Source organism: Limanda limanda, chromosome 18 (genome assembly GCF_963576545.1).
Source record: "Limanda limanda chromosome 18, fLimLim1.1, whole genome shotgun sequence".
In the NCBI taxonomy this organism is placed as follows: Eukaryota; Metazoa; Chordata; class Actinopteri; order Pleuronectiformes; family Pleuronectidae; genus Limanda; species Limanda limanda.
In genome coordinates, this window is record NC_083653.1 from 649,489 (window position 1) to 671,388 (window position 21,900).

At 47.9% G+C, this 21,900-nt stretch overlaps 1 protein-coding gene across 1 annotated transcript in view; it reads right to left on the bottom strand.

Annotated features, from left to right (window-relative positions):
• The window catches only part of adgrg6 (adhesion G protein-coupled receptor G6), a 53,604-nt gene that overhangs the window by 20,850 nt on the left and 10,854 nt on the right, over window positions 1–21,900 (bottom strand). The window contains exons 5-12 of the mRNA XM_061091956.1: window positions 21,040–21,179; window positions 19,740–20,019; window positions 18,587–18,760; window positions 16,518–16,583; window positions 3,078–3,166; window positions 757–809; window positions 572–610; window positions 66–217 (exon numbers count right to left, since the gene is read on the bottom strand). Of these exons, the coding sequence (XP_060947939.1) occupies window positions 66–217; window positions 572–610; window positions 757–809; window positions 3,078–3,166; window positions 16,518–16,583; window positions 18,587–18,760; window positions 19,740–20,019; window positions 21,040–21,179 (993 nt within the window). The remainder of the gene's footprint in view (window positions 1–65; window positions 218–571; window positions 611–756; window positions 810–3,077; window positions 3,167–16,517; window positions 16,584–18,586; window positions 18,761–19,739; window positions 20,020–21,039; window positions 21,180–21,900) is intronic.

Below are 21,900 nucleotides of genomic sequence, written 5' to 3' on the forward strand. Positions count from 1 at the left end.
GTTAAACTCTGTTTTTCCACCTCCATGAAATCAGCTTTCAGAAATGAACCTGAACGATTCCTCACCAATTAATTGAACGTCCTCGGGGGCGTGTTTGATCTGCAGCCCAGCGGCAGCCATCAGTCCCTCTCTGCTGCTCAGCCGGGTGGAGACAGCAGCTTCACCCAGACTCTCGTTAGCGATGAAGTAATAAACCAGCAGAGCCTGACACGAGTAACTGGACACAACAAACCAGAGCTATATACATATACATCTATATGTGTTTGTTGTAAACAGGTTTACAAACATGTGTTTCTTTCATTTGCAAATATTTCAGGAAAACATGGATTAAGTAAAAACAATAATATGTAATATGTTTGTGTGATTTGTGTATTGAACATTTATACGAATACATATATGTTCATGTATGAATTGTATGAATATTGTGTATATATACACAATATCTATTTATAATTCTGAAATTGTATGTGCATATGTTTCCTGTATGTATTATGCTTGTGTTTGGGCTGAAAGAGGAAAAAAACAGAATGTGAGTCACATCTGAAGAACATTAAACACATGATGTGTTTACCTGGTGGGGTTTCCTCCGCTCGCTGCCCCCTGCTGGACGCTGCAGAGAGAGACACGTCATTAAAGTACTGAAGACACCACGTGAAGACAATGATTGAAATAGATTTGAACGTCTAAAGTCTGTTACGATAAAACAGCTCCTTCATGCTCTTGTTTGTCTTTAGCTGGTGAAAGATGTAGAATTACCGGACGTGATCTACGGAGACGGAGTGGGTCCAGTTCTGAAACGTCTGATTGAGCTGAAAGAAGAAAACAAATCCGATCAATCAGTCCGACAACAAGCAGGAGCTGAGGAAACACGCCATCATCACGCCACTGACACGTGTCCAGAGAACATACAGGTTCACACACATGGATTCTAGCTCAAACACAAAAACCATCAGATTCTGAATTCATCAAAGTCGAGCATTAGAGGGAAAGCAGGGTGACAGAGTGACAGTAGAGTAACAGTAGAGTGACAGTAGTGACAGAGTAACAGTAGAGTGACAGTAGAGTGACAGTAAAGTAACAGTAGAGTGACAGAGTAACATTAGAGTGACAGTAGTGACAGAGTGACAGTAGAGTGACAGAGTAACAGTAGAGGGACAGCAGGGTGAAAGAGTAACAGTAGAGTGACAGTAGAGTGACAGTAGAGTGACAGTAAAGTAACAGTAGAGTGACAGAGTAACATTAGAGTGACAGTAGTGACAGAGTGACAGTAGAGTGACAGTAGAGTTACAGTACAGTAACAGTAGAGTGACAGCAGAGTGACAGTAGAGTGACAGCAGAGTGACAGTAGAGTGACAGTAGAGTGACAGTAGAGTGACAGAGTAACAGTAGAGTGACAGTAGAGTGACAGAGTAACAGTAGAGTGACAGTAGAGTGACAGTAGAGTGACAGTAAAGTAACAGTAGAGTGACAGAGTAACATTAGAGTGACAGTAGTGACAGAGTGACAGTAGAGTGACAGTAGAGTTACAGTACAGTAACAGTAGAGTGACAGCAGAGTGACAGTAGAGTGACAGTAGAGTTACAGAGTAACATTAGAGTAACAGTAGAGTGACAGAGTGACAGTAGAGTGACAGTAGAGTTACAGTAGAGTAACAGTAGAGTGACAGTAGAGTGACAGTAGAGTGACAGAGTAACATTAGAGTGACAGTAGAGTGACAGTAGTGACAGAGTGACAGTAGAGCAACAGCAGAGTGATGGAGTAACAGTCGAGTGACAGAGTGACAGTAGAGTGACAGCAGAGTAACAGTAGAGTGACAGCAGAGTAACAGTAGATTAATAGCAGAGTGACAGTAGAGTGACAGTAGAGTGACAGAGTAACAGTAGAGGGACAGCAGGGTGAAAGAGTAACAGTAGAGTGACAGAGTGACAGTAGAGTGACAGTAGAGTGACAGCAGAGTGACAGTAGAGTGACAGAGTAACAGTAGAGTGACAGAGTGACAGTAGAGCGACAGCAGAGTGATGGAGTAACAGTAGAGTGACAGTAGAGTAATAGTAGAGTGACAGTAGAGTGACAGAGTAACAGCAGAGTGACAGAGTGACAGTATAGTGACAGTATAGTGACAGCAGAGTAGCAGTAGAGTGACAGAGTGACAGTAGAGTGACAGCAGTGTAACAGTAGAGTAACAGTAGAGTGACAGAGTGACAGTAGAGTTACAGTAGAGTGACAGAGTGACAGTAGAGTGACAGTAGAGTGACAGAGTAACAGTAGAGTGACAGAGTGACCGTAGAGTAACAGTAGAGTGACAGAGTGACAGTAGGGTTACAGTAGAGTGACAGAGTAACAGTAGAGTGACAGTAGAGTGACAGAGTAACATTAGAGTGACAGTAGAGTGACAGTAGTGACAGAGTAACAGTAGAGTGACAGTAGAGTGACAGTAGAGTGACAGTAGAGTGACAGAGTAACAGTAGAGTGACAGAGTGACAGAGTGACAGTAGAGTGACAGAGTAACAGTAGAGTGACAGAGTGACAGAGTGACAGAGTGACAGTAGAGTGACAGTAGAGTGACAGAGTAACAGTAGAGTGACAGAGTAACAGTAGAGTGACAGTAGAGTGACAGAGTGACAGAGTGACAGTAGAGTGACAGTAGAGTGACAGAGTGACAGAGTAACAGTAGAGTGACAGAGTGACAGTAGAGTGACAGAGTGACAGAGTAACAGTAGAGTGACAGTAGAGTGACAGTAGAGTGACAGTAGAGTGACAGAGTGACAGAGTAACAGTAGAGTGACAGAGTGACAGAGTGACAGAGTGATAGAGTGACAGTAGAGTGACAGTAGAGTGACAGCAGAGTGATGGAGTAACAGTAGAGTGACAGTAGAGTAACAGTAGAGTGACAGAGTGACAGAGTGACAGAGTAACAGTAGAGTGACAGAGTGACAGTAGAGTGACAGTAGAGTAACAGTAGAGTGATAGCAGAGTGACAGTAGAGTGACAGAGTGACAGAGTAACAGTAGAGTGACAGAGTGACAGTAGAGTGACAGTAGAGTGACAGCAGAGCTGCAGAACTATGCTGGACTCACCCAGAGAACCACAGCTTGCTTCACGTCACTCGGGTTTGAGACGGAGCCGCCGTCGTCCACCACAAAATGAATCCGGTAGAACAACTCCTCTGGAGACAAAGAGAGAGAAATCGTTTGACACAGATAACGGAGCTCTGTATTTCACTACTCGTGGTCAGGCCCGTGTCACATGGCAGGAGAGGAGTCCACAAGTTTTACTGAATGTTCTCAGCCAATAGAATCCGTTCACATGTCGGGACCCAAACGAAACATTTCCTTAAAATATTAGTTTTCTTATAAACTGTCTGAGCCAGAGCAAACCATCATTATAAATATTTATAATAAATTATTAACTATCGGACAACAGGACAGATACTAAAGTAATAAATGTAAAACTTCCTTCCTTTATTCTCTGTATTATCTCAGTTTTCTTACTTTAGAATAAAACCCTTGGTGACCTTCCATCCGTCAGATATTTGAATACCAGATGATTCTGTCCTGTTTTTATTTGTCCTCCTAAAACACCCAATAAAACATCTTTAATAAGTCCTGATTATTAAAGATGTGAGTTTTCTCCTCTGGAGTAAGTGCTCAGCTCTCCTGCTATGCCTGACATTGGTCACTAGGTGTCACTACAGTACCTATAATACTTAGTAAACGCTAAGGAGCAGTTGGGACGTGGAGCTCAGCCAACCTTCTGGTGGAGACGCTGCAGGCTGCTCAGCGTCAGACCTCATGTCGGTCAGGGAGCTGATCAGTGAGCGAGCAGCATCTCCACCAGGAGCCCAGAGGACCCAACCCGACAGAAACAACAGAGTGTAGATGAAAAGAAAAGGAGGAACATGAGGTAATGTAATGATGGACAGATACAAGAGAAGACATACAGGTAAAGAAAAAGAAACAGTAAGAAAAGAACATTACATCTTTATATCTACAAGTACCAGGTCAGTTCTACAGTCTGACTGAGGAGTTAATATCCGACAGAATCATCACCATCCAATCAGAAGCCTGGGATACCTGAGGGATGAAACCATCCACCTGATTGACAGTTAAAGCCCAAAGAGAGAAGCGTCTAAAGCAGCTACATCGACCCGACCACCTCCACCAGCAATTTGATCCTGTGTTCAGTCTTAAAATCCTGTTTCCATTGAGCTGCACATTTCTACAGCGTCTTTTTGTTTCTAACACAAATGGCCAGAAATATGTGGACACTTGAGTTTGACATGTTCATGAGACGGTTGAACATCTGGTTCCAAATGAACGTGACTCGACTCTGAGGGCAAACGCCATCAGAGGATTTGATCTCCCGGCGGCTCAAGGTTTTAAGACTTAATACAAGTTGCTACTGTTGATTTTTTAAATTCTCTACGTCTACGTTTTTTGTTACTGCATGACATACTGTTCCCCGATGACAGTCCACACAGACATGTAAAATGAAAGCGTTGTTTACATTGGCATGGCAACGAGGGTTTGGCAGTAAAATCCACAGTTGGAGATCCGTGGGTCGGATGAACCGTGGCCTTCTCCAGGCCGCTGCTGAAAGTCGGAGGAGAAGAGTTCTGTGGGATCATAATGGCGTCCGCAGGTGAAGGAGGGGAACGGTGGGCACTGTCGTTTGCGGCCTCATTCCCAAATGCTCCTGAGCTCTGACTCCCGCTGTGACTCGACTCGCTCGCACCTGAGTTCAAACTCGTCTTCGAAACGGTAGAATTTGCCTTTGCTGATGTTTCTGCACTCACAGCGAGATGAGGCGACGGTTTGTTTCCTGTCACGTTCTGCTGAGTCGCCCCCAGGTTTCCATTGTCTATCAAAGTTGTAGCGTTTGTAGCCTTTGTGTTGTTGGTCATCTCATTGGGCACCGAGGCTTTGAGGGTTGTTACAGTCGCAGTATTTGACTCGGAGATGCTTTCTAAGCCCGTGGTGTTTGCAGTGTGGCTGCCACTCACAGCAGGGGGGAGCTCTGGAGGCCCAGGAGTGAAGCCTGGATCTGGGGCATCGGTAGGGGAGCCTGCGGGGGGGCTGGAGGCATTAAGGCCAGAGGTCTGCAGGAGGAGATTTGAAGCAGTGGGAAGTCTTAACGGTGTAAAGCTTGTCTGATAACTGGGGCGGGAGGAAGTTATTTTCATTTCAACAGGAAATGATAGAGCGTCCAGAGCAGCATCTGGATTCTGGTTTGGTCGAAGGTCTGTTGGAGCGTTCCACACGACGGCCTGAGTAACACTGAGTCCGGTGCTCACTGCTGGAGACGGAGACCCAGCTGAGGCCTGCTCCTCTGCGATGTGGATCTTTGGAACAACCCCTGCAGGGTCAAAGAAGGTAGAGACACGAGTCCCAGCTGGACGGTGGTGACCGGACGCCTCGGGGGAGGACGCCGTGCCGTCGACCACATCGGAAGATTCCAAAGTTTGTGAGTTGTTTGTGAGGCTGGGTTTCACTTTCTCCTCAGGGGGGGGGGGAGCTCGGCCAGGAGGAAGTGATTGGCTCGCTGTGATCAGCTGTGACTCTGCTGAACGGCTAAAAGGGCGTGTGGTGGAGGCGGGGGGGGACTGTAAGTGGTTGTCCAGGGGGGGCTGGGTGAGTGTGGGCGGGAGGACGCCAGCGGGCGCCATGCTGGGGGGGGGGTGAGTGGAAGATGGTGTGATGACAGACGTGAGAGGAAGGGATCCGGGGATGGAGGAAGAGATAGGGGAGATGTGAAGAGAGAGAAAGGGAGAAGGTGAAGGAAGAGGGGGGGTAAAGGAGATGAAGAGGGAGGTTTGCTGCTGCAGCTCAGAGACGTCAGCAGGAGATCCTGGTTCTGGTTCTGGTCCTGGTTCTGGTTCTGGTTCTGGTCCTGGTCCTGGTTCTGGTCCTGGTCCTGGTCCTGGTTCTGGTTCTGGTTCTGGTTCTGGTCCTGGTTCTGGTTGTGGTCCTGGTCCTGGTTCTGGTTCTGGTTCTGGTTCTGGTTCTGGTCCTGGTTCTGATTCTGGTTCTGGTTCTGGTCCTGGTTCTGGTTCTGGTCCTGGTTCTGGTTCTGGTTCTGGTTCTGGTTCTGGTTCTGGTCCTGGTTCTGGTTCTGGTCCTGGTTCTGGTTCTGGTTCTGGTTCTGGTTCGCTCGGCTCTGGTCTCTCACTCATCTCCGGTTCCTCACCTGCATCTGAAACCCTGCTCCTATCAACCTGAGCTCCTGGGGGGGTCAGGGGGGGGGCCGGGCCAGGTGGTGTGGTCCGGCTGCTGCGGAGAGTCTGGGTGGGGGGGTTGGATCCATCATGGAAGTGGGTGAGAGCCTGTGAGTGAGGGGGGGCACCGGAGGCGGAGCTGGTGTTCACCTGCTCATCAGTGAGGGAGACAGTCAGCGGAAAGATGAGAGAGTTTCCAACCCCCGGGTCAGAGGAGGAAGAGGAGGAAGAGGAGGAGGGTGAGGAAGAGGAGGAGGGTGAGGAAGAGGACGCTGCAGGGTCCCGCCCCCCCGCCCATCCTGTCCCCAGAGCGTCCTGCATCACCGTGGCAGCAGGAAACGTTTCTGCAGACGGAGCGAGCAGCAGGTTGTCACGGCGATGGAACAGGGAACTCAAAGTTGAAAGGAAGGGAATCGTAGATTGTGAAGAAGAGGGAGAGGGAGAGGTTGAGAGAAATGGTTCCCTTCTGTCCACACTGTCCTGGAGCAGCACCAGGGGGCGACCTCCATCTGGTGACTCGGACTCAAGCTGATCTGTCTCCTCTGATTGGCTCATCCTGCTCTGATCAGAGCCGAGCGACCATCTGACCTCTGAAGAACTGACCTGGAGGTCGAACGACTCTGGCCGAGGCCGAGCTGGAAGAATTAGAGTCGGTGAATCTGGTGCGAGTGACTCAGAACCGGCTGCTAGGTTCTCCACAGGAGATCTGGAGGGAGATGGATTCATCTGACCAGAGGAGGACGTCCCGATGGAATGGACGAGTGGACTGGACTGAACATCAGAGAGCTCTGCAGAACCCGACCTCTCAGCAGAGAGCGGCTGGTCTTCAGAGAGAAGAGGAAGGGACATCAAGGACGCTGTGTCCACTGCTGTCACATGAAAGTCCCTCTGAAGGTTCAGAGACAGAGACGGAGACAGAGATGGAGACAGAGACAGAGACAGAGACAGAGACAGAGACAGAGACAGAGACAGAGACAGAGACGGAGACGGAGACAGAGACAGAGACAGAGACGGAGACGGAGACGGAGACAGAGACGGAGACGGAGACGGAGACGGAGACAGAGACAGAGACAGAGACAGAGACAGAGACAGAGACGGAGACGGAGACGGAGACAGAGACAGAGACGGCTCAAAGTTCACATCATCTCCATCTGGAACGTGAGCAGCTTCAACAGCAGCGTCTGTTTCTGAAGGTTCTCCCTCAGCCGGCCCGAGAGGGGAGGGTGGGGAGGTGGGGGGGTGCTGAGGAGGAGGAGGAGGAGACGGGGAAGGGAGGTGAAGAGGAGACAGAGGAAGAGGAGGAGGAGACGGGGAAGGGAGGTGAAGAGGAGAATGGGAAGGGAGGTGAAGAGGAGGAGGAGACGGGGAAGGGAGGTGAAGAGGAGACAGAGGAAGAGGAGGAGGAGACGGGGAAGGGAGGTGAAGAGGAGAATGGGAAGGGAGGTGAAGAGGAGGAGGAGACGGGGAAGGGAGGTGAAGAGGAGACGGGGAAAGGAGGTGAAGAGGAGGAGGAGACGGGGAAGGGAGGTGAAGAGGAGACAGAGACGGGGAAGGGAGGTGAAGAGGAGACAGAGGAGGAGGAGGAGGAGACGGGGAAGGGAGGTGAAGAGGAGACAGAGGAGGAGGAGGAGGAGACGGGGAAGGGAGGTGAAGAGGAGACGGGGAAGGGAGGTGAAGAGGAGGAGGAGACGGGGAAGGGAGGTGAAGAGGAGACGGGGAAAGGAGGTGAAGAGGAGGAGGAGACGGGGAAGGGAGGTGAAGAGGAGACAGAGGAGGAGGAGGAGGAGACGGGGAAGGGAGGTGAAGAGGAGACGGGGAAGGGAGGTGAAGAGGAGACGGGGAAGGGAGGTGAAGAGGAGACGGGGAAGGGAGGTGAAGAGGAGACGGGGAAGGGAGGTGAAGAGGAGACAGAGGAGGAGGAGGAGTAGACAGGGAAGGGAGGTGAAGAGGAGATGGGGAAGGGAGGTGAAGAGGAGACGGGGAAGGGAGGTGAAGAGGAGGAGGAGACGGGGAAGGGAGGTGAAGAGGAGATGGGGAAGGGAGGTGAAGAGGAGGAGGAGACGGGGAAGGGAGGTGAAGAGGAGACGGGGAAGGGAGGTGAAGAGGAGACAGAGGAAGAGGAGGAGGAGACGGGGAAGGGAGGTGAAGAGGAGGAGGAGACGGGGAAGGGAGGTGAAGAGGAGGAGGAGACGGGGAAGGGAGGTGAAGAGGAGCATCGAGAGGAGACACTAAAGAGTTAGAAAGAGACGTTTCTGGAAGAGCAGGAGGAGGAGAGGAGAAGAGCGAGAGGAGCACTGAGGATTGTCTCTGTGTCATTAAACCTGAACTCGTGTGTAAACTGTTGGTTTCACTGTCCTTGGAGGTCAGAGACAGTGAGGAGAAGGATTCCTGTGTTGGGTCCTCCTCCTGAAGCTCTGAGGAGGAGAAGATCTGCTGAGGGAAACCTGAGGGCCGAGCAGAGGAGGGCTGAATCAACCCGGAGGGAGGGAGGGAGGGGAGGAAGAGGGAGGGATGGAAGGACAGGTGTTGAGAGGCAGAGATTGAGAACGGACTTTCATCTGGACTCCGCCCACTCGGACTCGTGCTGCTTGAAACCCCGAGGTCGGTCTGACTTCCTGTCAGAGTCGGGGGAGGAGTCAGGGAGCCGCTGACGAATGAGAATCCATCTTGTGATCCGGCCAGAGGAAGCTGCCCCCCCGCTGTGGAGCCACTCGGTCGAGTGTCCGAGTCGTCGGAGCCGCTGAGCAAATGTTCACTTCCTGTGAGGGAAGTGGCGAAGGGCTGCGGAACAGGAAGCACGCCATGTTTGAATTTGGCGTCAGGGCCGAACAAGGTCGGACCGACAGTGGGCGGAGCCTCCACGGAGTCGTCAGCGTCGAATTCAAACAAACTGAAGGATCCATCTGCACCCGTGAGATCCGACGAGTCATAAACAAACGGGTCGGCTCCTGATGCGTATTCGTACGCCGGCGGCTCCAGAGAATCCGTGAGGTCGTCCAGAGCAGCCGTGGTGTTCCGTGGGGACGTCTGGGCCACGGCCGGTTTGTTCTTCCTGCTGCTCAGTGCAGATGATGAAGAAAGCACCGAGGAAGATGAGGAGGAGGAGGACTTGTTTGTGTCCGAGGCTTCGTCTCCACGCCGCCATGCGGGCGACTCCTGACCCGGGGCCGGTGGCGAGGACACTCCAGATCCTGGGTGGAGCAAAGAGTCTTCGGTGTCTGCAGGAAGGTTTGGTCGTGATGAAGGTGGAGTCGATGCACCAGTTGTGTTCGTCACATATCCAACACGAGTTGCGTTTCTCAACCCGGGAGCAGGTGTGTATTTGTGTCCCCTTGGTTGTGTAGCGTACGTGGGCCTGGTGGTGGATTTGACAGGTGGAGCAGCAGGTTTGGTGATGTGAACCACATGAGGACGAGGTGTCGCTCTGGTGGCAGCCGGATGTCTTCCTCCTGTCGGCCTCTTCCGTCCCTGCCAGACCAGAGGCGTGGAGATGATCCCCAGGGAGGTCCTGGAGCTGCGATGGCGTGGAGGCCGAGGGAAGGAGGAGGACGCTCGAGGGTAAGTGGATTCACGTGGAGCTGGAGGAGGAGGAGGAGGTGCTGCGTGTCGGTGGTGAGAAGCTCCTCCAGCGGCAGCTAAACCAAAAGCACGCCTCAGTCTCCTGTGGTGAGCAGCTGCACCGGCGGCCAGCGGCGTGAACCGGGAGGAAATGGTTTCCGGCGTCTGAAGAGTCACGACGGCAGCATCAGGAGCAGCTCTGGGTTTCACCGGAGTCTCCTTCGCTGTGACCAGGACACGAGACATAGAACCAGGCCGTCGTAAAGAAAGAGCAGGTTACAGATAACAAGTCCTAAAACCTCCTGGATCAACCACAGTGCTCACAACAGATCGTTACTGGAGATAATCACAACTATTGTTAGTGTAAGAAGTCGTGGATTTGATGATGATTTTTTCTTTGATTATCACAGAAAAGATTCAGGACTAAGAATGTTTCTGAGAGAATAAATATTAAACAATCTAAGATATCATAACGTTCTATATGAGATGTGTATGAGTAGGTTAGGTTGTTTAATGGAATCAAATGAAAGATCCATAACAGGGGAAGCAGCTTCTCCAGGGACAGTAGACAATCATGAAACAAACACAATTTAAAAAAATCACAACACAAAGCGTCAAGGAACAAGCAACAGTTTAGTAAAAGTATAAAACACGACTGATTCATTTCTAATGAGAAATCAAAAGAATAACAAGAGGTTAATATGTCACTCAGACATCAGGAGCAGTGATAGCAGCTGTGTTAGTGGCTGGTTAGTCGTTAATAAGGCGAAATTCACTTAATGCATTTTAGCTTTAAGAACATCACTGTTGCCATGGTTACACCAATCATAGGCATAAAATTGGATCATGCATGATTTCATATTCTTGTAAGTTTATCATATATTAAAGTTGTTTCAAACACTGAGAGCTGGTTTATTGTTGAAGAAGACTAAGCAATAAAGAATTAGGTGTTAAATATCCACATCATTGGAGTTTCATATTCACACGAGCAAAGGTCCAGTCGTACAAATGATCTCTTAATCAGTTTAAGATATAAACTTTATTTGATTTCCCAGCTTATTAATTACCTCAGGTTGTTTACTCAGTTATAAATGTTTGATCCAGAGACTGTAATCAAAGATGGACGACGCGTCTCTGCTTCCTCAAAACTATCCAACCAGAGCCGAAACATATCAGATTCAAACAGTGTGTTTATGAATCAGTAAATTACTAATTCAAACCAAACTGGTTTTTCCACGAGTTGTTGACGTCATCGGCTATAAACCAATTTACATAATTTATAATCGGGTCTAAACAGAAGCTTTTAATGTGAACTTGTCAACTTGTCAAGGTCAAGATTGTATGATTAATGTTTAAATGATGAATCTGTCGATCACCTGATCTTTTATTTTTCTTCCTCGTTATCATCATATCAAGATGTTGTAAACACGTGAACTCAACATGTTGTTTACAGCCGCCATGTTTCTAACACATTCTGAACAACTGAAGATCACTAAGGAACCGAGACCTTCAGAGGAACACGTGAAGTTCACCTTCTAACCCGATCCACCAGCATGGAGGAGGTGATCGTATGTACCACAGCCAGCCACCAGAGGGCGACACAGAGGATTTGGCTTCACTTTTGGGGCGCTGTCATGTCGTCCATCTTTATTTTCAGTCTGTGGTCAGGACCCAGATTCAAACTCCCTGTGAGTGTTAGCGATGCTGTTGCTCTTACCCGGCGCTGTGGGGTTAGTAGCTGGGATGTTAGTGGGAGCAGAGGAAACGCTTGTTGTGCTGCTGGTTGTCTGTTGAGCTACAGAAGAAATACACAATCCAATGTCATGTCAGCGTTAAAGACACATGCTGCAGGTCCGATATAAACCAAACCGAGAGCAGGTCACATTCAACACCTGAAGCGAAAAATCAACTTTAAATAAAAGAGTATGGTCACGGTTATATCTCACCAGAAGAGCTAGCTTCTCTGTCGCTAGCCTCAGTCCGAATATAGACGGATGGATGCTAGCTGCGTCTTTTCTCTAAATACAAGTTTGATTTCTAGATATAAAAATGATTTTTAAGGTTCAGTAACAGGTCAAATAGAGAAGCTTGATTTCAGTGTTACCATGGGGATCATGCTTTAAAGGGGCTCTCTCTGGTGCGAGGCTAGCTGGTTAGCATGCTAACTTCAGCACTAAAACAGAACGTGAGAGAAGTAGAAGCAAAACTCGTGGCAGGAACCGTTAGCTTCACTATCCGAAGAGCCTTGAGATCATGTTTTTGTGACGCTACACAAATGTTATAGTTCCAGATGAACTTTCAGAGTTTAGGTGATTCCCTGATGCATCATGGAGTCTGCAGTGGGCGGGGTCTAATGTTACCTGCCTGCTCTGATTGGATCAGTGAAAATGTAATGGAGTAGAACATATCGATATTTGCTGATATATGTAGTGGAGTAAATGTGAACTTGAATATAAATTTACTTCAATTCCGGTGATACTTGCGAAGATCAACAAAGCAGCAAAGCAGACGAAGCCTTACCAGAGGAGGCGGAGCCTGCTGTGCTGGGAGCGCTGGTGCTGCTGGTTAGAGGCAAGCTAGTGGCAGGGATGCTGGGTGAGGATGGAGGGATGGGAGGGAGGACTGGAGATGGACAGATGAACAGAATGCAGCAGAACGAGAGCGACCACAGGAACAGGAAGCTGCCTGATGCTCATGATACTTCTCAGCAGTAGTTAGTGCGACATGTGTTAGAATATGTCAAATATTCATAAATCTAATTCATTCACAACTCAGAAACTCTTCAGAAGGACGCAGTCACAGATGAATTCAGTAATGATGAACTCACTTTTAATTAATACAATCATACATATCTGTAATCATCCATCCATGTCTGTGGGTGTCAGTTGTCCTGAGTGTAACACAACCATGTGTCAGTTGTCCTGACTGTAACACAACCATGTGTCGGTTGATCAGAAGCTGACTCGTCTCTCAGGAAGATATTTAATCACAGAGTGAACAAATAATTATTAAGCATTTCACTTAATGACTTACTTTACTTGAGACTTAATTAAAATAGCTCTGAATGACTTTTCATGGGGTTTTCAAAGGTTATGGCTGAGTATCAAATGTATTGTGATCTTTATGAGAGAAGCCTATTTGACAGTAAGGATAATTGTTTTGGGTAATGGAGTGTAACTGTATGAATTATATATATATATGTAAAAGATTTATAAAATCTTAAAATGTACAGGACAGGAGTTAAAAGAGAAAAAGAACAGGACTAAATCGAGCTTGTGTCAAAAATCAAGGATCCAAAAAGAACAGAAAAATCAGTTATGAGCTGTAATTGTTTTCAGTGAGGAGGAGGAGGAGGAGATATGAGGAGGAGGAGGCAGCAGGAGGAGATATGAGGAGGAGGAGGCAGCAGGAGGAGGAGATATGAGGAGGAGGAGGCAGCAGGAGGAGGAGATATGAGGAGGAGATATGAGGAGGAGGAGGCAGCAGGAGGAGGTGGTAACAGAGATAAAAGAGGATATGAGGAGGAGGAGGCAGCAGGAGGAGGAGATATGAGGAGGAGGAGGAGGAGATATGAGGAGGAGGAGGCAGCAGGAGGAGATATGAGGAGGAGGAGGCAGCAGGAGGAGGAGATATGAGGAGGAGGAGGCAGCAGGAGGAGGAGATATGAGGAGGAGGAGGAGATATGAGGAGGAGGAGGCAGCAGGAGGAGGTGGTAACAGAGATAAAAGAGGATATGAGGAGGAGGAGGCAGCAGGAGGAGGAGATATGAGGAGGAGGAGGCAGCAGGAGGAGGTGGTAACAGAGATAAAAGAGGATATGAGGAGGAGGAGGCAGCAGGAGGAGGAGATATGAGGAGGAGGAGGAGGAGATATGAGGAGGAGGAGATATGAGGAGGAGGAGGAGGAGATATGAGGAGGAGGAGGCAGCAGGAGGAGTAGATATGAGGAGGAGGAGGCAGCAGGAGGAGGTGGAGGGCAGGTTGCTTACCGTGGGAGCTGGCATTAGTAGCATGGCTGGTGTTAGTGGAGGAGGTGGAGGAGGTGGCAGGAGAAGGAGCAGCTGGTCGTAGTGACACCAGGAGGAGAAAGATTCTTTACTGAACAATCTTTAAAGAGACGACGTTTCTGTTCTTCTCTGGTTTTCAGTGAATGTAAAGAAATACATCATAATAACTTGTGTTTACTAGAATCTCAGACCACTGGTTGTTTACCTGCACCCCCCCCCCACACCCCCCCACTGCAGTCCACACACACACTCATTAGGTCAATGTGACCTGAAGGGGTCTGAAGGTCACATGTTCAAGACCCCAACTCTCGTTTGTGAAGCCATCAGTTCCTCTTGAGTCCAAATCAACCTCCGTACCAAATCTTAAGAGGGAGGAGTTATCTGCTGCAACTTTGTTGGTCTGTTGACCTGTTGACCCTTTGGTCTGTTGGCGTGTTGACCCTTTGGTCGGTTGGCGTGTTGGTCTGTTTACACGTTGGTCTGTTGACCTGCTGTAGTAATTTACAGTCTGTGAACTGGGCTGACTCTGGCTGGACTCGGCTCCTCTCACGAGTCCCACAGGAACCGACCTTTAGGAAACGTTCCCTCGAGGCCTCCGCAGCTCAGGAGACTGTGAGAACTGATATTTGGGGAACAGGACTTTGGTCACATGGTCAGTTGGAACCCAGCTACTGTTCAAGGTCATGACCTCCAGGTTCCTTTCTATTCTCCACGATTGGAGCTAAGACAGTTTTCCAGATTGAATGGTTTTGGCTTGATGGTCTGAACACTCCTCACTCAGTTCCTCTCGGGACACAGAAGGTTAATTTCAGGAAAATGTCATAATCAGATCACGTCCGAGGACAAACTTTCCCACAGAGAGCAGCAGACGGTGCATTCTTAGTAAAATAAAATATTTCTGCAGCTTTTTCCTTATTATGAATAACATACGAGCAGAGTGTGTCCTTTCAGGAATCTCTTCTTTTATATTGTTTCTTCTTTGGGACTTTGGCTTCATGCAGAAGCCAAAGTCCCAAATTTAAGATCTGAACTCTGTCTCCAAAGACTTCTTCTTTCTCATTTTCCATGTGTGGCTCTATTCACCTTCACATCTATGTTTTTATGCACATTTGAAAAAAAACTAATTGGAAAAAAGTGGCGAATCTAAAAAATAAGTTGTGAATAAATACTCCCATGAATCATGTGACTTGAGAAGGATTCGATATTTTCTGACATTAACACAAAACACAATCGTCTGAACTTTAAAACTTTTCTTCTGAGTCTGTAAAACTTCTGAACATCTTATTCTCCCTTTTCTCTTTGACTCTATCGTTCCCTCCTGTCGGATCTCTACGCTGTTTCTTCTTCTCGGTGCCTCCGGCCTCTTCCTGTCCTCTTCCTCTCCTCTTCCTCTCTCCTTCCCTCATCTCATTCTCTTTTCAAACCAAGACCTTTTACACGTTCAGAATAGTCTGACAGTATTTGGGAGGCTTGATTATTTTGAGGGACTGTGGGAACGTGGAGGTTCTGGGAACCGAGCCCAGGCCCGATGGAGGTGAGACGTTCTCCCTAACAAGACGTCCAGAAGCCATTTCAGAGGGGGGGGGGGGGGGGCGAGCAGCCTGAGGGCTTCAGGGGAACTCCGGGTCAGTCGGACTCGACGGTGTTTTAACGGGCTGCACTGAGAAGAGGCTGACATTCTGTGAGGCCAGATGGAATGTGTGTGGATGTGATGCTGCCAAGGTGCAGAGTTTGATTTCCTCTGGATTCACCTGTATTAAATATGTACGTGGTCATGGGGAATAAAACAGTCCTGGCAGCAGGTTGAGGGTTCCACACCCTGAGCACCTCACTAGATCATAAGAACAGTTTATTACCGAGCCGGGTCGTCAGTGAAAAGATGACGAGATTGTGATTATCATACAGATTCATCAGTGACTGTATATAAAGATGATCAGTGACTGTATATAAAGATGATCAGTGACTGTTTATAAAGATGATCAGTGACTGTATATAAAGATGATCAGTGACTGTATATAAAGATGATCAGTGACTGTATATAAAGATGATCAGTGACTGTATATAAGATGATCAGTGACTGTATATAAAGACGATCAGTGACTGTATATAAGATGATCAGTGACTGTATATAAAGATGATCAGTGACTATATAAATATGATCAGTGACTGTATATAAAGATGATCAGTGACTGTATATAAAGAAGATCAGTGACTGTATATAAAGAAGATCAGTGACTGTATATAAAGATGATCAGTGACTGTATATAAAGATGATCAGTGACTGTATATAAAGATGATCACTGACTGTATATAAAGATGATCAGTGACTGTATATAAAGAGAATCAGTGACTGTATATAAAGATGATCAGTGACTGTATATAAAGATGATCAGTGACTGTATATAAAGATGATCAGTGACTGTATATAAAGATGATCACTGACTGTATATAAAGATGATCAGTGACTGTATATAAAGAGAATCAGTGACTGTATATAAAGATGATCAGTGACTGTATATAATGAGAATCAGTTTCCTGGTCATCCATCTTCATTTATATTCAAAGGGATGAAATAAAATCCACTTCTCGTTACTTATGAAGGAAACAGAGCAGAAGCTATGACTCACATTGTGTTTGTACAGTTGGTCACTAACAGTTTGATCAGCTGATATCAGCCTCCATGTTGTTTTTACCAGCAGCAGTGAGGTCAGAGGTCAGAGTGGAGGCTTGATTTTCCTACCTGGGCAGCCCAGTCCAGGGGAGTCACAGCTGGGGGGGAGGGGTGTGGTTCCAGGGGGGGAGACACCTGGGAGGAGGAGTCAAAACAGATCAGTTCATTTATTACCATCATCAGGGAGCATGTTTTTAATTATGAGTTAACAAAAGAGCTGTTAAATATGTAAATCTAGTTTTACTGTACTCTGGGTTTATAAGTCATTGCTGTTGCTATGGTAACTATGGTAGTACATCTAAGCACAAACAGGGTCTGTTTGAATGTGAGCGCAGAGTTTAGATTCCTGCTCTCAAGATGAAAGATTAAACTCTTTCATAAAGAGAGGAAGATACACTTGTATCTCAGTGACTCACTGTCACAGACAGGAAGTGAAATAATCCAGGGAGCTCTCTGATTGGACGCAGGATGAGCAGGAAGGACCAGAGAAACATGGCGGCTCTGGAACGTGTCACATTTACAGGCTCCTCCTTTGTTTCCATCGACAACATGTTTCATGTTTATGAGTTTTGAGTTTCAGTCGTGTTACAGATTATATTTTATTATAGATTATTAACTTTCACGACGAATGCTCCTAAACAAACTGCATCGGTCGCTGTTTGTTGATGATTTGCTCTCAATCAGTTTCTTCTTCTACATTTTCCTTGTAGCAGCAGATCATCAACCATCAAAACTCTGAATATGAAACACAACTGAATGTTATTAAACCAGAGCTTCAACATGTGTAGTGAACTTTACGTCTGTGTTTCCGTTCTTCTCCAGCTCACAGCTCAGAACTTCAAAAGTCAAACCTTTTAAGACAATGTGTCTCCAGGACTTTGTCCAAACAGACAGAGCAGCTGGTGACGCAGTAAGAGAAGAAGAGACAGGATCAGCTGTGTCACCTCCATCAGAAGCTCCATGTTTCTACTTCAGCTCCGCAAATGTGCACCGAACCGTTTTATGTCTTTTTTTTCCAATGTGACTTTGATCCTTATATGGAGTCTTTTCTACGCAGTAAAAACCAACTGTAAAAAACGTTGTTCATCGTTAAGTTGAAAAATCAAACACACTCGATTTGTTGAAGGAAACTTAAACAGACACGACACAGGATTTAAAAAACCTTCACGAGTTATTTAACATTGAGTTAAAAGACACAGGACACAGCAGCGTGTTATCAGCACTCACCACTAGGTGGCGCAGCAGTAGTTAGGTTAATGCAATGAGGGAAGCAGACTGTGAAGAGAAGATTAGTGGAAACAAAGAATCACACAAACAAAGCATTCAGTTAATAAAAGATACGACAAGATGAGGAAACTAATCACACAACGCATCACAACCACGGATCTCATTCACACACTGGGTTCTTCTGAATCACAGCAAAGTGAGGAACGTGTGTGTCTGTGTGTGTGTGTCTGTGTGTGTGTCTGTGTGAGATAGAGAGAGACTCAGGAAACTAAGTGCAGAATCATGCATTTCTTAAAAACCACTGCAAATCTCTGAGGCATACAAGCATTTGGCCACACACACACACACACACACACACACACACACACACACACACACACACACACACACACACACACACACACACACACACACACATACACACTCTCTCTCACACACACACACTCTAGTGCATTGATATACTGTCTTACCACAGCTTTTAAATAAGAAGTTCTACAACACACAGACAAACACACAATGTGCTCTCACAATGTGTGTGTGTGTGTGTGTGAGTGTGTGTGTGTGTGTGTGTGTGTGTGTGTGTGTGTGTGTGTGAGTGTGTGTGTGTGTGTGTGTGAGTGTGTGTGTGTGTGTGTGTGAGTGTGTGTGTGTGTGTGTGTGTGTGTGTGTGAGTGTGTGTGTGTGTGTGTGTGTGTGTGTGTGTGTGTGTGTGTGTGTGTGAGTGTGTGTGTGTGTGAGTGTGTGTGTGTGTGTGTGTGTGTGTGTGTGAGTGTGTGTGTGTGTGTGTGTGTGTGTGTGTGTGAGTGTGTGTGTGTGTGTGTGAGTGTGTGTGTGTGTGTGTTTGTGTGGGTGTGTGTGTGTGTGTGTGTGTGTGTGTGTGTGTTAATGCTGCTGGGCTGATTGTTACTCACTGCAGCTGAGCGTGGCGTCGGTGTGGGCCAGGGCGGGGGGGATGCTCCACTGGCTGTTGTCCCAGTCCACCACGCCTCCCACCGTGTCGCAGGTCAGCGCCCGCAGCTGCGTCTCCGTGAGGGCGGAGTCCCACAGCCGCAGGTTGTACATGTACCCGTCGAAACTGTGCTGCCCTGGACACAAGATCACATGACCCACAGGTCGTTACCGGGGGTCAAACAGTCACAGAGGTCAAACTGTTCACAGAGGTCAAACTGTCACGGAGGTCAAACTGTCACAGAGGTCAAACTGTCACGGAGGTCAAACTGTTCACGGAGGTCAAACTGTCACGGAGGTCAAACTGTCATAGAGGTCAAACTGTCACAGAGGTCAAGCTGTTCACAAAGGTCAAACTGTCACGGATGTCAAACTGTTCACAGAGGTCAAACTGTCACAGAGGTCAAACTGTTCACAAAGGTCAAACTGTCACGGAGGTCAAACTGTCACGGAGGTCAAACTGTCACAGAGGTCAAACTGTCACGGAATCAAACTGTCACAGAGGTCAAACTTTCACGGAGGTCAAACTGTCACGGAGGTCAAACTGTCACAGAGGTCAAACTGTCACAGAGGTCAAACTGTCACAGAGGTCAAACTGTCACGGAGGTCAAACTGTCACATAGGTCAAACTGTCACGGAATCAAACTTACACGGAGGTCAAACTGTCACAGAGGTCAAACTGTCACAGAGGTCAAACTGTCACGGAGGTCAAACTGTCACGGAGGTCAAACTGTTCACAGAGGTCAAACTGTCACAGAGGTCAAACTGTCACGGAGGTCAAACTGTTCACAGAGGTCAAACTGTCACGGAGGTCAAACTGTCACAGAGGTCAAACTGTCACAGAGGTCAAACTGTCACAGAGGTCAAACTGTCACAGAGGTCAAACTGTCACGGAGGTCAAACTGTCACAGAGGTCAAACTGTCACGGAGGATGAACCCAATGCTTTCTTCTCTAAGGAAGTGAGAGGAAACTGAATCCTCTTCACTGATCGAACAGATCCTTCACCCTGACACCATGTGCTTCATGACCTTTGACCTTGACCTTGTTGATTCTTCACATCAGAACTTCCTGTGACTCGTGACTAAGTGGACTGAGCTCTAACAGCCGGGACTCACCTCCCAACCTGAACTGCCCCCCGGCCGGCACCGTGTGGCCACTGGAGGAAGCGCAGGTCCTGGTGAAGTAGTTCCCGTTGAAGTAAACCGCCACCAGGCCGGTGGAGGAGGTCCAGGCCACGCAGAAGGACTCCATGGAGAAGGGGAAGTCGGAGGAGGACAGGATGGAGTTGATGGAGCAGGACACTCCGTCCAGGATCAGCGTCATGCCGGCCTGGGTGGAGCCCAGACTCAGCCTCACCGTGCTGCTGCTGTCGAAGTAGGTGAAGAGCCACTCTTTCTGTTCGGGAGACGAGGGTCAGAGGTCAGAGTTCAAACTCAAGAGGTCAGTTCACCACCTTCAGTCTGGTCAGAACACCACGTCCCCCCCGATGGGTCGTCAGGTCAAAACCCCAGCCCACCTGGACCTCACCCGCTGGTTCGGGAGCTGCTGCTCTGAAGCCTCACTTTGACATCATGTGACCATATTTAGATGAGCAGGGGGTGGAGCCTGACTGACAGCTGGAGCTCCCATTGGATGGTACTAGCTGTCAATCACACTGTGGTATCTACCCCCCCCCTTATGGTCTGTTTGACTCTTAATTATCATAATTCACTGATTGAACATCAGACTTGAATCTAGAGATTGAGACAGAAAGTGATTCTTTCACTTTATAACGTCTACGAACTTTTTGAGAAACAGTCGACGATCCAGACGAGCGTTTGGCTCCGTATCAGATACACACTGACACGCCCACTAACCCATGTCACATGACCGGTCACGTGACGTAAACAGGAAGTAGATCACCTACTCTGCAGTTGGTTGCTTAGTCCTGGAAAATACTACGAACTTCAGACATTAAACTTGTGGGTAAACTTAATGTCTCCAAACTTTCTTCAACTCAACAAGGACAAAAAGGAAATTCTGTTAGCAGCTCAAAGACGGTAGATTCTATATTATATATATTATCATCTTATTCTCTAAAGCACAGTGAGCACGTCAGCAACCTATCGATTCAAATCTTAACTTCCACGATCACTCAGAGGAATCGATCCGTTTCTCCAGCAGATCCGATCGTTTCTCTTCTTGCAGACGCAGGTTTCACTTCAGTCTGAACCAGGACTAAGAAAACGTACACCTGTACAACCCTGGTTTCCTGTCCAGTGTAGAACTGGTCTTAAAATAATACTCCTTGTTTACAAAGATCTAAATGTTGTGGCTCTGAAATATCTCTCCGACATGTTAACTGGCTCGATCTGACCTCTTCACCCACTTCCTGAACCTTCATCAGCACTTCCTGTTCTGCGGCGGGGGTGGTACCTGTTTCCGGACGTTGCGTTCCACCTCGAAGCAAAGCGTCAGCTGACTGAGCGCCGGCAGCGACACGGAGCTGGTCACCATGGTGACCTGGCCGTTGCCCCCGGAGATCTTCACCTTCTGGTTCCTCAGTGCCACGGCAACTAGAGAGGAGAGAGGGAGGAAGAGAAGAACAGAGGAGAGAGGGAAGAAGAGAGGAACAGAGGAGAGATGGAGGAAGAGAGGAACAGAGGAGAGATGGAGGAAGAGAGGAACAGAGGAGAGGAGAGAGGGAGGAAGAGAGGAACAGAGGAGAGATGGAGGAAGAGAGGAACAGAGGAGAGGAGAGATGGAGGAAGAGAGGAACAGAGGAGAGATGGAAGAAGAGAGGAACAGAGGAGAGAGGGAGGAAGAGAGGAACAGAGGAGAGATGGAGGAAGAGAAGAACAGAGGAGAGATGGAGGAAGAGAGGAACAGAGGAGAGGAGAGATGGAGGAAGAGAGGAACAGAGGAGAGGAGAGATGGAAGAAGAGAGGAACAGAGGAGAGATGGAAGAAGAGAGGAACAGAGGAGAGATGGAGGAAGAGAGGAACAGAGGAGAGGAGAGATGGAGGAAGAGAGGAACAGAGGAGAGATGGAGGAAGAGAGGAACAGAGGAGAGGAGCGATGCAAGAAGAGAGGAACAGAGGAGAGGAGAGATGGAGGAAGAGAGGAACAGAGGAGAGGAGAGATGGAGGAAGAGAGGAACAGAGGAGAGACGGAAGAACAGAGGAACAGAGGAACAGAGGAGAGGAGAGATGGAGGAAGAGAGGAACAGAGGAGAGGAGCGATGGAAGAAGAGAGGAACAGAGGAGAGACGGAGGAACAGAGGAACAGAGGAACAGA